The sequence below is a fragment of the Agelaius phoeniceus genome, chromosome 2, assembly GCF_051311805.1.
Source record: "Agelaius phoeniceus isolate bAgePho1 chromosome 2, bAgePho1.hap1, whole genome shotgun sequence".
NCBI classification, from domain to species: domain Eukaryota; kingdom Metazoa; phylum Chordata; class Aves; order Passeriformes; family Icteridae; genus Agelaius; species Agelaius phoeniceus.
Window position 1 is genome coordinate 69263816 of NC_135266.1, and position 15639 is coordinate 69279454.

Sequence of the window (15639 nt, forward strand, 5' to 3'; positions counted from 1 at the left end):
GCCAAGCTGCATTCCAGATGGGTGATACCCAGCATGTATTGGTGCATGGCACTGCTCCTCCCCAGGTGCAAGATTTGCAACTTGCTTTGTTGAACTTTATGAGGTTCTTGTCAGCCCGTTTCTCCAGCTGCCAAAATCCCTCTGGATGGCAGCATAATCCTCTAGTGTATCCACCATTTGTCCTAATTTTCAGCATCAAACCTGCTGTAAGTACATCCCCCCATTCTCCAGATCATAAATGAACTTGTTAAAACAGGACTAGACCCAGTACTCATCGCTGGCATACACCAGGAGTTACTGGCCTCCACAGAGACTTTGTGCCACTGATCACCACCCTCTGGGCCCTACTGTTCAGACAGTTTTCTATCAACCTGCCTGCCTGCTCATCCAGCCCATCAGCTTCTCTCCGTGGATCCTAAGGGACACAGTGTCAAAAGCCTTTCTGAAGTCCAGGTAGACAATGCACTGCTCTTGCCTCAACTGCCCAAGCCAGTGATTTCATCACAGAACGTTGTCAGGTTGGTCAAACATGGCTTCCCCTGAGTGAATCTTTGCTGAATACTCCAAAATCATATTTTTTTCCCTTCTGTGCCTGTTACCAGCTTCCAGGATTATTTGTCCCATCATCACCTTCTCAGGGATCAGGGTAAGGCTGACTGGCCTGTAGATTTCTGGGTGCTCCTTCCTATCTTTTCTGAATACAGCAGACACATTTGCTTTCTTCCACTCTCCAGGCACCTCTACCAATGAACTAATGATCATTCAAAGAGGATCAAAAGCAGCCTCACAGACACCAGTCAGCTCCTCAGCACTTCTGAGTTAATCCCATCATCAGCTATGGACTTACATATGTCCAGTTTGCCTGAATGTTCTCTAACTTGATCCTCTTCCACCAAGGGTATGTCTTCCTTGCTTCAGAATTTCCCCTGGTCTCTGTGGCCTGGGATTGCCAACCAAGGGCATACAGTGACTCAGCATTCTCCATGGCCGGTGTCACCAGAGTCCCTGTCCCACTGAGCAGCTCCACTGACCTCAGTATCCATGCAGTCACACAATTATTCATGAGGAAAGATGCTCAGTCTTGGTGTCCAGGTCTACTGAGACACATCCTAGCAGTGCCCACCTCTGCGTGAACTCTTACAGTGTCATGTCCCTGAAGGGAATGAAATTATGAATTCTACAATTTTGTAGCATTTCCCTGAGAATCACCTCAAGGATAATTTTTTAGTGGCCTGCCTATGTTCAAAAGGGTTCCCTAGATAGCTGCAAAGCCATGCAAATAAGCACATAACCATTTTGTACCAAAAGGTCTTGACACACAGGAAGCAAAAACCTCAAACAACACAAAACAAAACCAACAACAACAAAGAAAACAACCCAAAATCCTATCTCTGCTTCTCTATCACCAGAGAAGATTTTTGACAAGTTCTTTTAACTTTTCTGAAAATATCAAAATGTTTTCCTGTTCTTTACAGATGTTCTGGAAGAATGAAAGCTTTACCTTCATGCTTTTCATATTCTGCTTGGATTTTTGCAAACAGAGCCTCCAGTTTCTTTTGCTGATTCTCTGCATGCTTGGCAGCTTCCCTTTCTTCAGCTCGGCTGTTACGAAAAATGTAGGAACCAGCTGACGTCTTTTCCATCCACTGAAATGAAAAGATTAAAACTAAACCCAGACTTTAAAAAGATTATTTTTAACTTTATCTAGCTTCTCTTTCATACTCACTGTTAAACAAAAATGCTTTAAAAATGAACAGGCAGCAGACCTTAAGTTCTTCCATTGTAACAGATAAAAGGCAAAACCCCACAGCACTGGTTGGTAACTTGTCAAAAACAAGCAGAATGGAGCAGTATCCAAACCCAGATGATTTAACAGCTGAAGAAAACACAGCTTCAAGTAGTGGGTATCAATGTTGTAATTTAGATGATGAATGGATCCACTGGTAGATACATTAAGATACAAACCAATGCTAAAAAATACACCAGACTGCATTCTACCCAATCTGTCTTTCCACATCAGCTGTACTGTCTAACACCCTGGGTTAGATGCTGTAAAAGAACTATGATGTAGTTCTGCAGATGCTCCCAAACCTTTTCTGCTGAGATGGTGCCATAGGACTAGAGGCTTGTCCAGAATTCTGCCAGAACTGGCTTGCTGACTTGAAGAGGCCAGTGAGCTAAACAAGGAGATCCATGGCTGCTGAAAGTGGTCCCTTTCCTTCCAATCCCATTTTCTGCACAGTTCTGTCTTCTCCCTTGCACTGGGTCTAGCACATATCTGACCTCAGCAGACTGTATCAGTTTGGTAATTCAATAGACAGCAGTTCATTGTGTGTTCTTAATATTATTATTAGTTACTTTTTCCTAGTTTAATGAATTAAGCTGCTTAAGTAACAGGACAGGTGAGCTCCAGTTTGAGAACAGAGAAGCAGCAGGAGTGTATAGTGAAAGCAAGGTAAGGAAAGGTATCAGGACCAATACTTATGAGGCAGTGAATTGTTGAAATAGGCTCTGCCTACCTCATTAATTGCACACCATGTATCTCCTGCATTACTCACAGTTTGACACCTTTAATTAAGGCTACTGTGATTTCTACACTCCTTGACTCTTGATGTAAAAGGAGACAGCCCAAATCTTCCTATAATTTTGGTATGTTGGAGCAAGAGTCTCAGTGTTTAAAGCAGAAAAAAGTACATCAATCTCTTGACATAGCCAGATATGAAGAAGCATTTGCCTCCCCAGCCTGGAAACCATTTATTGTGATGTAGTTACAGATTACAGTTCCCTTTCTGAGATCTAAATAAAGGTGGGTTCAACCAGGCAGCTCACATAATAAGTGCTGCAATTTCCTCCATTAAAGTAATGATCTAAATAGCAAAGTAATGATCCAAACCAAATACCTTTGCAGAATTCATTCTACATCAACCAACAATAAAATAATACCTTAGAAAGAAGGCAATGAAAAAACAGTCTTAGATATACATGCCAAGTATAACCTGCTCTGAGGAAAGCTAATAAAATATCAAAGTTGTGTCCTGGTTAAACTGCTTACATTAAAAAGATTGATTACTAACAGAAATATTGTTTCTTTTTGTGTCTGGTATTGTTATAAAACCAAGTAGTTGCAGTGAAGTCTGACTGCAGTATTTAAAATGTCTGGATATCAAGTGGTATTTAAGATTTTAAATCTATTTTACACCATAACTACACACTGTATTTTCACTGATATAGAACTTAAACAATACAGTCAGCTACACGTAAGAAAAAGTAATCCTACAAATGCTTAGAAATATGTAACTTTTTTGTTAATATGTTTATAATAAAACAAGTGCAGTACTTTTTAGGGTACAGAACTGAAATTAAATTTTTTCTGGCTTTTTGAAGCTCAAAGCAAAGCCAACCAAAAGATACTGAACACAAAATTAAATTCTTCTTATAGCAGGATACACCAATCCTGAAATACTAAATACATGCACAATGCAAGAACCACTCCTCATTATTCTACACATAATGGTATCTTAAAAAAAAATAGCTTTCTATATTATGTCTGATTTGAAAAATGATACAGCAATTCATTAATATAATTGAGATCTCACAGAAACCTGTTAGATGAATAAAATACTTACACCTTACCTGAATAGGGTAAGTTCTTTGAACAACCACATCAATACAGCCCACTGCACCGCCCTCACTGTAAAGCGACGACAAAGGCACGGGGAAAGGTCTGGGATCCCGATGGAATCCCAGCTTGGTGTGCCATCGCACACGGCGGGTGCTGTTCGCTGAGATCTGAGCAAGGGAAAAGGTGAATGAGAAACTGGCACTGCTAAGGCAAAGTTAATCAACACATTTTATCTACAGGAATATCTATATATCTATTTTCACACTGACCTCACTAAGAATATATCACTTTTGCACCTGAGCAGATCACATTTTAATTCCTTTCACACTGAAGAATGTATTTTCAACAGAATCTAAAAATCGGAAAAGTTAAAATTCTCTGGGAAATCAGAATGTATAAGACAAACCATTGCTTTGTACCAGAGTAGCAATTTCAGTCTTATGCTGAAACTTCACCCTCTTTAAAGTTAAAGCTCTTTAACTAACCTCAAATAAACCAAGGCCTTCCCCCACCAGTTCACCCTCTCACTGGTTTCTCTCCTCCCCCCATTCTTCCAACTTCCATATTGTCTGAGATGGATAAATACTTTTTTGCAACTTGGTGTTTAACCAAAGTAAGGAGCCGGAACTGCCAAAACACATAGCAAAACCTGGCAGAATTTTATATGACAAACTTCTCTTCAAACCATACTGAATAACACCCTTGAATGATGTCTTACAAATCTGGTTATTAAACTCCAGCAATGCTCCATCTGTTTGTAAAGCCCCAATAACCTCTGTTTACAAAATACGGCTCAACTAAGCAGCATTTATCACCTCTCTCAGTCACATCCAATCAAGCTGAACTAATATTTTATTTACCTTTAACATAAGGGAATCTGGGGCTTCCAGTGGTGTACATCCATTTTGAGGACCAACAAGCTCTGCTCCATGCACTATGATCTTCTGACCAACAGTCAGCCTTCTTCTCTCTAAGAAAGCTTTGAGAGGTGGATCCAGAAGAGCTCTGATCCCATACCAGCCATCAGTAACTTCAATTAAAGCTGCTGCTTTTTTACTTTCCATGTTCTTATTGCTGCTGCTAGGAGATACAACTGTGTTCAGTGATATGATTTTGGAAATGCACAGTACAAGTGTTTTACCTGCTGCATCATCTCTTTCCATTATTTTTTTGATTGCTGATCGTTTACTTTTATCCACTTCCAAATCATACCTACAAAAAAGAATTTGTGCTTAGTTACAGCAAACAAAATCCATCACATTGCTTTTATTTAAACACACTTGTAGAAAAGTGTTGGCTACTCATCTACCTGATTAAGCACCACTGTAGCAAAGCAAATGTTTTCTACATTTTTGCAGGTAACACACACTATGGTTTTAATGCTGCTGTGTGTAAGTGTAACAATACAAGCATTCTGCTAAGTAGTGAATGCAAGGCAGATGTGCTTATTTTGTAATCCTGATGAAACAGAAGGCACACAGTAACACAAATTACAGCTCCCAATATATATACACGTACCTATATTTCAACTGCAACAGGACCATTTCTGGTGTCAAACATCTGTTAGCAAATTCATGTGGGAAAGACACTTCCATGGCTGCCAATTTCCATACAATCCATCTGTAGTGATTATAAACCCAGGCCTCTGTGATTAGGTTGGGATCCACACCAGGAGTGTCACAGAGGGCTCTGCAGATAAATTGTTAATAAATTAACCTGAAATCCACTGCAAATTTTAACTTCTCTATTACTTAGACTATTTACACCTTTGAAGAATTTCTAGAAATTTTCCAAATTGACTTTGCTTTCTTTAATGGTCAGTGAGGATCAATCACTAGCAACATTAATCTACATAGCAAATTTACAATCCTATAGTATCTTTATTTATAGCAACAGAGGTGTACTAAAAATGCACAGTAAAAAAACAGTAAAAATTTCAGAGGCTTTAAAACACCACTGTGTTGGATTTATTCTAGGAGACAAGAGAACTGCTATCTTATAAATAGCACAGCTGTCCCAAGTTCATAAGCAACAGTACCTGTAAAACTCCTTTTTCCCAGCTTTTCCCTCATCTGTAGGTATTAGCCATCCTCCATCAGCAAGCTGCATTCCATTTCCAGCTAACAAATACTCCTTACTGAAAAAGTCTTTGATGAGAAACTGGAAAGATTCTGCATTTGTGCTGTTAACTTGTACGCACTGTTTTGAAACACCGTATGTGTACAGCTGAAAAAAATCAGATGGAAAAGACAAAATAATGACAATCCAGTAAGTATTCAACAGGCAGTTTAAATATTCGGTCTTATAATTTCAGATTAAATATTTCTTTAAGGTTGAGACAGCTTTTGTCTGACCTTGCCATTTCGTATGTAAACCATGGAAAATGGAGGATTCCCAACAACTGTTTTAGTAGAACAGCAACACAGTGTACTTTGAAAGTGTTTAAAAAAATTCAATAGGTTTGGTACTTTCACAGTACTAAAAGCAAGAGCATTTTCATATAGATTTACCTAAGCTTAAATTGTAACTGTTCTTTTAAACCATCTCTTCATATGCATTTTAATTGGTGGATTTTTTTCTTGTTTGATTATAACACTAGAGATTTATGACCTTTATTATTTGGAATAGTTTTAAAAACTGGATATATGCTACTTAAGTACTGTAGCAACTGGTGTAACACCTACTGTAAATACTTATCTAAAAACTGAAGAATGTATCTATTCAAAAGCTACTGAGTTTTTATTTGCTAGTCTTGAGAAACAGATGTGAGACAGAAAATAAAAAGATATCAATATACCTCTTCTGTAGAATAAAAGCTAGGAGACTTCTCTTCCACTGCAGTTTTCAGAGGGATTCTACTGCTTGCAGATGTTTTAATGACATAAAGAGTGCCTGGCTGTGAATGAATATTTTGCCTACATTTCTTTTTAATTCTCATGTCCTGCAGATCTCTGGCACAGCGGAGATTTGACACCATCCTGGCCATAGCTGCAATTTAAAAAAATCCCAAAACATCAAAACCTTTTAAAAGCATTATCAACTAAAGATACACAGTCACACTCCAGCAGATTCAGAGCAGTGTTTTTTCTATGCCACTCTGCAGATTTTTAGAAACTGCAAGTCTAAATATTAACAGTTTAATGCATTTAGAAGGCAGTGATTACTGAAGGAATTTGAATATTTATATAAAACAAATTACATATCCATATTAATTTTATATAAGTCCCTGAACTCAACTTCCACCCACATACTTTTCTCATATGAAACTGAACTCAATCTTCATAGAAAACTCCAGCTGGAAAGAAATTAGTTGATGACTACAGAATCCATAATCCTGAAATTTTGGCCTGTTATTGCAGGATCTGATTCTGCAAATGTTCATACACCTGTTCAAATATACACGAGTCCTTCTGAAAAAAATCCAGATTATTTGACTGTAAATTATAGAAGTAACCAGATGAACCAGAGCATTCAAGAGAGCTTAGAAGGCATAAGTCCACATTCTTAAGTGGAACAGTTGAGTATTCAAAGTCTGCCTCTTTGAAAATGACACAATCAACCATTTATATGGCTAAGTCTATATTTTAATTAGAGGACAGAAGGAAAACAAGCTTCTGTAAAAGTGAATGAAATATAGCAATGCTAATCCAAGGTTCCTAGATTATTTTTTCTATGAGCTATATAAGAAAAATCTACTATCAACTGAAACATAAGTTATCTTGTTTCTAAGCACTGTGTGAAATATTTTCCTTCTTCTCAATTAACTTTGGAGATAAACAGGATATGCTCTTTTAGGCGTGCAATATAAAATATTAGAAAAGTAGTAATTTCCTAATTTTCCTGCCAAAATAAAAAAAGCCTTAACAAGAAGCTTCTTTTTTATTAAAAAAAAGTCTGCAAATTATGCAAAAACCCCTTAAAGAATCAGCTCTGATAGTTCATATTCACAATAGTTAAGTGAATAAAATCTGAAAATACCTAAATTGCCATTTTCTAGGTCAGTGTCTGTTGCATGCTGGATACAAGGCTGCTGATCTTGAGGGTCAGCAGTATTTTGCTCAGCTCGGATCTGATTTAGTTCCATCTCTTTGGTCATACTTTTGCTGATGGGTGAGTCACATTTGCTGCTGCTGCTGCCTTGTTCGCATGTAGAAAATGTCAGCTTGGTTTTGAAGGGTGGAATAAAAGTTTTAGCAGCTTTGCCAGATTTGTACCAACTTCTCATTTCCTCGCTCTCTTTTGCCGAGGCTTTACAGGGAGTGGAAAGCCCTGCAGCACTGTCTGAAGAGTGCCTGAGAGCACAGTGCTGAAAAATGGCAGGTTTGGATTGGAATCCTCTGAAGTCTTGATCTGGCAGGGTAAGGGTAGGATTCTTGACTTCGTGTCGTTCTTTAGTTGACCTACGGAAATGCAAATATTTAAGCATACAGGTTTCATCTTCCTGACAAAACTCAGGAGTTTTGTATTCTTAATTTAGTAATACAAATTTCAATTCAGTATCAATAAAAAGACAAAATATCAGTCTTTGATATTTTAAACAGAATACTTCCATCTACTGAGAAAAGACACAGTGTAATATAGTTTGTTTATAGTAATATAGTAATATATTACTATACAATATAGTACTATTACAATATAGTAATAATGTATAGTTTGTTTAGCATCTCACTGGTCTACTGCAGTAGCATGTGTAGACCACATGCTAACTTAATGGTAACTTAATATGGTAAGTTAATATTTATTTTGTCATAAAATGATTAGCCTTTTATAAAGTTGGGTAGTAAATTATTACTGTATATTTTTAGACAGTTACAAAGAGGAACTCTAAAATTTCTCACCCAAAAGGCTGACAAGTTATGGGTTTTAAAGGCACATGGTACATAAATTTTCTTCTGTCTTTGAAAATGCCTGTAATATAATTAGAAAAAAAAATGTTTGAAATGTCACATTACATAGATAGATAGAAATTTACCGCCACATGCTTTATCTATATTAATGAAAATTAACAGAAATAATTAATTTATAGAAAAGTCTTCAGAGTGGATTTAAATAGCTTTATTCTTTCCTGCCCCCAAAAATGTTTTTTAAACATCTTCCCATAGACATCTAAGGGATAAGTGCTCACAATACTGAGCTCTCAAGAGTTTGTGTCTGTGAGCCATCAAGATATTTTTAGGCTCCTGAAAGGGAAATGTTTAGCATATTGACTCCAGGTAGGCTCACCATTCAATTTAGAACTCTTTCAGCAACTTTTATTCTTTTATTTGACATTACAACAAAAAAAGGCACATTTGCACAAACTCCTCCTTCCATTTCTGAAGGATATGCTTATGTTGGAATTATCAATGTAACTAAATCATATCTGTCTGGAATGTAAACCCACTTGTGCTATGCCCTTAGGCTGCAAAGAGGAAGTTTCATATGAGAAGTAATTATATAGTAAGTATCTTACCAGTAAGTACCTACACAAAGTTAATCAATAAAATATATTCTGTAGATTAATCAATAAAATGCATTCTTCCCATTGAGACTAGAATTTGTGAGATTTAGGATTGTGAGAGAGCAGGTAAATTCCTCCTGAACTGGAAATTAAACCAGAGTTCTTGCAGAAGGAATATATTTAGAGTCTATGCAATAAGGCAAATCATTAATCACATAATTTCAATTCTGCAGAGACATTACCACAGCAGCTTTCCTGAATTTCTATGACTACATTGATAAATACAGTAGTTAAGCAAACTTATATGTTTGGTTATGGAAATATGTTAGGTTATTGGAAATTGAAGAATTCTCAAGATAACAACTGACACTGGATTACTGCTTAGAACACAAGATGACTAAAATTACCATCAGGGGTGCTTTTTGAAGCTTTCAAAGACCTGGGGGAATTCTTTGTTCTGTTAAATTCAAGCAGAAGCTGCCTCTTAATTGGAGGTTCACCTAGAATAAAAACACAGAGTTTTAAAAGTGATGTTCCTTTCAAGTTTCTTATCAATCAGGACAACATCACTGGAATTTCTAAATAAAACACCAAAGTCAGAGCAAGTAGAATTAGCAAGTTTTCAGGTCAGTTTTCAGGTTTTCATCTCCCCTTCCACAAGGAGTTTTCAACCAGCCCAGGTCCCTGAACTGGTCTGTGCAACCATCAAGTACCAACACTTCAGGCCTAGACAGATCACTTTCAAAAGGCAAGAAACTGCTCTTAGACCTACGATTATTTTTCATATCAAACTAGCAATCTTGATACAAGCAAAACATTGTCCTCACCTACAATGCACAAAAAGGTGAAAATGAAAATACTGCTACTCATTTTTCAATGAAAAAACACTAGATTTGTACAGAGGGGAAAAAAAGAACAAAGTGCTCAGAGAGAAAAGGAGCAGCAGATTTCTTCTGTAAGTTTATGGTAAAACAGCAAACCTGTACAACTTCAAAATTACTAATCACAAATTTAGCTTTTACTGTGCATATTTTAAGCCTGGAAAGACTGGATGAACCACCCTGCAGCAAGAAGAGTTTTTGCCATTGACACCTAGAGAGAGAACCTGAACGTTTCTGTGAACTAAAAATCAACGTGACATGCAAAACCCCCCAAAACCTAAACCAATCCACTGTGCAGAAATATAGAGTTGAACATATGTAAGATAAAACACCTACCAAGTGAGTTGTTTTCTTCAAAGTGCCTCTTCCCAAAGGTCTTCTTTTGGAAGTTTTTATCTGGTCTGCCACTGAAGGTCTGTGCAGCATTAATTTGTACTCCAGAACTGGAAAAACTGTCTTCCATAAAAGCTCTTGCACTTTCTACAGCCTCTATTTCCAAGTAATTTTTTGGACTTTGGAGAAGATTAGTATTAATTTCTGCTTTAGCAGTAGCACTGCATGAAATTGCTTCAGACTCTGGTTTTGACCACAGATTCAGCTGCCCTTTTCCAAAAGACTCAGTTTTCTCTTGCTGAAAGTTATTTTTAAATGATGCTAACTGCTTGTTTTTCTGATTGTATGGTGTGTGCTCAGGCATTTTGACATGGTGAGTGCTTGGAAAATACTTTATTTCCTGAGGGCAGATGCTTTTAAAGTCAGAGTCTTGATTGCAGCTTTTCTCAGTTTTGAATTCTGAGATCACCTTATCTGTTAAAGATTTCACACGTTGACCACTGTCTTTAATTGAACTAGGCTGATCTGTAGTACAAAGCCCACTACTCAAAAAGTAATCAGATTCTTCTAAAATTGCCTTTGCTTTTTGATAGGCATCTTTAGAAACTTTTACCTGCTTTCCACTAGCAGTGCTGAAGCCAAAAGCAGAATCTGAAATCAATTCAGGGCTGGTATCTTCTTGCCCTTTTGATGACACTATCTGCATTTTCCTAGGAAGTACTTCAGTGTGCATTTTAGACTTTTCAACAACTTCCTCAACTAAAAATGCTTCTTGTACATGTGGTGAATGATTACCTTCCATTTCAGAAAAGAGCTGTCTAGCTTTCCTGAGTGACTCTTCTGAAAGCTGTACAGGCTTTCCACTTGCTGTACTAAAAAACCCAAAATTGCTTGTAGAAGCATCTGATGGCTTTATCTGCTTATCTGGAACAAAGTGCCCTAAAAGCTTAATATTCTGCTCAAAGGATTGCTTCTGAGAATTTGAAGCAGACTTTGCACCTGCAGATGTGTTTCCTTCTTGGTGACTGTCTTCATCAGGACTTGCATTTACTTCAATAAACTGGGATGTGGCTGAATTAACCTCTTCACTTGTTGTAGCATTAAAAAAATTAGCAAAATTAGGACACTCAGTGCAAAGGACTACAGATGAATTTCTAGCAATTTCTGTTTGATTCCTTCTTGAGTTGGGCTCAATTTCATATTTTACAGCCCCACTGCAGTCTTGAAACATTTGTCTGACACTTGCTAATGCACTTTCTGAAACAGACACAGCTTTCCCCTTTGCTGTGCTAAACACGGTTTGTTTCAGATCCCCCCTTTGCTTTTCAGCCTTAAGTGTTGTTTCTTTTAACCTGTTAAAACTAGTTTCCTCATCAAAAAGACTGACTTGTGACTGATTTTGGCAAGCACTGGCTATGGTGTCTGTGAAGCAATTTTTATCAGCAGCAGGTTCATTTAAATGTTCTAAGTCGAATTCCTTACTGTCACCATTCATGTAAGAGCAGCTACTTTTTGCATCTAAAAGGAGTGACCGATCAGCTTTAATGTTGCTCTCCTCAACAAATAAAGTATTTTTTTTATCTCTAGGCACACAGTTGTCTTCAAGGTCATGTGGTACCTTTATTAAATGCAGAGATGCAGCAGAGTGCACAGGAAAATCATCTATATTTTCTGAATCATCCCTCTTTCTTGGTGAGCAGTCCAACTTTTTCTCTGCAAGGAATTTTCCATCTTCAGACAAATGAGTTCTACTTACAGCATCGCTCTTCTGTCCTTGAAGGGATTCCAATTCTGACTTTCCAGGTCTGATGTCATCTTTCTTATGCGCATGAGAAGTTACCAAACTGCCTTCACAAGCTTCACCTAGGTCAACAAATGTATCTACTTTAGCAGGATCAAGAACTGCAGCATGTTTAATAGGACTGCTCTCTATTGCCTGATTAAACTGGTCTCCAAGCTCTTCAGCAACAAGCTTTTCATTAAAATTGAGTTTTTCTGAGTCACACTGAGCAATGTTTTCAATACATAAATCGCAGTCTTTAAGACAGTTCTTGCCACATTTCCTTTTCTTGATGAGATTCTCAAAACTGTCATTATGTTCCTTTCCTATATCAACATCTGCAAAAAACTGTTCCGCTTTAGCCAAAAATCCATCAGCAATTGCTATTTTCTTGCCGCTAGCAGTATGAAAACCAGTCAGATAACTTCCTTCCACTTCATTTTTCCCCGTGTTTACTTCTTGTTCAAGAGGTATTTGATAATGATGGTAAGAACCTATTTTTATTCTGCTTTCATTCACTAGCAGGTCCTTATCATGAGTGGTGTCTTCTGCCATATTTTTACAATTTGTTTTTTCTTTATCAGAGTTCTCCAAAACATTTACATCTTCTTCTCCGCACTGTACACTGAACAAGGGCAGAGAATGATCCAAAGCTGCATCAGGAATGGATGTATCACCACCAGGAGCCTGAAGTTTTGGTGACAAACATTCATCTTCCTTTCTGTCTTTTCCTTCCTGCTTAGGAGACTGGGTTTCCATTTCGTATGACGTACCTAAACTGTGTTCTTCTGCAACTGTAACAGCATCTTCTAGACATGTTACATGTAATGAGTGGTCTGGCAAATTGCCTTCATCATCCCCTCGATTTGAAATTTGTTTGGAAGTTTCATAATTCTGCTTATGATTTTTAGTGGCTAACAGGCTGTTGACATTGTTAATACTATTGAAGCTAACACTTTCGGTATTATTTGCTGATATTTTTGCCTTGTTTTCCATATTTTCCTTGACTGCTGTACTAGTATTTTCCTCATTTTTCTTCTGTGCATGGTAGGAAACAGAACCTGTGTGGGAAACAGCATTAATGCTTTTGAAATCTGAAACACGAACAGTTCTTTCTTTGCTTTCTTTTGTCAGGCATCTGGAAAAATGACTGTTAGAAGACATAGATCCTTTTGAATTGTGACATCTAGTACCAGTTTCAGAAGATTTGAACAAATAGTTATCATCATCCAAGTCTCTGAAGAGCTCTGCAGACCTACTCAAAGCTGCTTTTGAAATATTTATTTTCTTACCTCCAGCTGAAGTAAAGCCTATGAAATTAGAAAAGCTGTCCTGCTTAGCTATGGGAAAGCTCTTATCAGATCTTCTACTTTCATTTATGTCTAAGTTAGTAAAAGTAATCTTTTTATCATTTTCGTGGAAAAACACTGCATTTTCTTTTTCATGTTTCACCAATTCAGTGTCTTCATTTGTGTCTTCCTCCTGAGTACAGTACTTGTCGTTTTCTACTTGATTTTCTGATTTAAAAGTGCTATAAACCCCCACATCTTTGCTTGTTTCAGAAATATTTTCTACATTCTTTGTTCCATTTGTTTCTACAGTTCCTAATTGTTGCAAGCCATGACTTTGTATTGTGTTGCTTTGCTTTCTAAACTGTGTAAATTCAAACTGACTACCTGTTTCTTCCAAGATACTGGAAAGTTCAGCAATTTCAGCTTCTTGGCTTGCTGTCAAGGTTTGATTTGCTTCTTGCAAGGCTTGTGGAGTTCTAGGAAAGCTTTTACACAAGCCAACTTTATGTTGAGTAAGCTGTGTATGCCTGGGCTCAAGAAAACTTGCCTGTGAATCTGAAGAATCAGATAAATTACTGCCCAGCTTGCTTTTTGAATCTGAGAATAACGTATTTTCCTTTTTAACTTGATGTGAAATGTTTCTGACTCTTTCCATGGAAGAACCTTCAAAGCATTCATTTTCAATATCCTTGAACAGCATTCTGCCTTTTGCTATACTGGCTTCAGAGAATTTAATCTGCTTATTAGAAGCAGTCTGAAAGCCACTGAAGCCCAGATTCAAACTGCATGCATTAAGATTCACTGATGATTCCCCTTTACACTTAAGGTTCTTGTTTGGCATTTTGCTGGAATACATAGGTGCTACTTGTTTATCTTCTGCAGAAGTGACTTCATTTAAAGAATTATTATCTACACAATCTAATGATTCTTTAGAAATGTCTACAGCTACATTACTGAATGCAGCTGCTTGAGGGCTTTTGCTGTTTTCAGCTGGCTTTGGGTCTTCATTGTTGGCTACATCCTCTGAAAAGGCAGCTGCATCTGTTTTCTCCCCTTGTTTTAATACAGTACTGTCATTTTCTGAGCACTTAATTCCCAAGGGTCTGTGTACTTCTCTACAGTCAACTCCTGACCTCTGGTCTGTAAAATGCCTTTTACTGGGTGATAATTTATTGCAACAGTCACTACTGACTCCAGTTATGCCAAAACTGATCTGACATAATGTATTATGGGAACTGCTGTTTGTCACAGATACAGAGTCACTGTGAATATCAGCCAAGAGTTCCTTGTCCCTAGGAGAAGACCCAAGCTCTTTCAGGCTCTGAGGTACAGCAGCTCCATCGTTCACCTTAGTACTCATGTCCTTATCTTCTTCACCTTTCCCTAAAGCACAGCTTTTAGGAAGAAATCTGGAACGTTTTCTTGCCATTAGGCATGCTGAAGTCAGAACTTTACGTTTTATATTTGAAAGACTCTCATTATTTGAAGAATTTTTTGTGTCTTCTTCCACTGTATTAGATCCTTCTAAGCATTTTATTGATGCAGCAGGTTGATCCTCTCTTGCATTTTCCCCCAGGTCTCTCAGGTCTTGCTGTATCAGCCTATCACTGAAGGAATTATCAGATGAGTTATCCATTATATCCATTTTTGAAGTAGAAGTGCTGAAGTGTTTTGTCCTCGTATTTGATTCCAAATGCTTTCTCTCAGCAGGAAGAAAGTGGTCTACAAGACAAGACATTACAGAGAAAAATCTGAATAAATTTATTCAAACAAACGTAGATTCAGATTTTCATAAAATTTTGGCAGATTAGATCATTTCTATACAAGCTTAACAGCAGAACCCAAAGTATCACTTTTGTTCTCAAATGCAAATGCCTTGACAAGGCTGGAGGTCTCCTTAACCTATATTCTAACAGCCAGAAACAAGAGATTTTGCTGCAGCTAATGGTACCAGGTAAAAAACAATAAATAAATTTTTACTTATAATGAAATTTCAAAAGATGGGCTTCAACTCCTTGTGTCTCAACATAAGGATTTGTTTCAAATTTAAAGGACTTCAACTCCTAATATAAAGTAATTTAAAGTAATTCTTCTAGTAAAAACAGCACTGAAAAAGATAACTAAGCTTGTCATTTACAATAATGGCTCAGGGTGGAAGTTTCTATTCCAGAAACCAACCTGTTAGGAAAAAAGTCATAACAAGATTACTTGAAAATAATGCTATCTGTATCACTGTATAACAGAACAATCCCATAGATTGATTCCCAACTGCCCAGCTCCTTTTCCACAAA

General features: G+C 37.2%; 1 protein-coding gene across 1 annotated transcript in view; it reads right to left on the reverse strand.

Annotated features, from left to right (window-relative positions):
• Positions 1-15639, reverse strand: part of BRCA2 (BRCA2 DNA repair associated) — a 34279-nt gene that overhangs the window by 6816 nt on the left and 11824 nt on the right. The window contains exons 12-21 of the mRNA XM_077173805.1: positions 10280-15070; positions 9470-9562; positions 8461-8530; positions 7601-8022; positions 6420-6610; positions 5661-5848; positions 5141-5311; positions 4483-4834; positions 3634-3789; positions 1502-1646 (exon numbers count right to left, since the gene is read on the reverse strand). Of these exons, the coding sequence (XP_077029920.1) occupies positions 1502-1646; positions 3634-3789; positions 4483-4834; positions 5141-5311; positions 5661-5848; positions 6420-6610; positions 7601-8022; positions 8461-8530; positions 9470-9562; positions 10280-15070 (6579 nt within the window). The remainder of the gene's footprint in view (positions 1-1501; positions 1647-3633; positions 3790-4482; positions 4835-5140; positions 5312-5660; positions 5849-6419; positions 6611-7600; positions 8023-8460; positions 8531-9469; positions 9563-10279; positions 15071-15639) is intronic.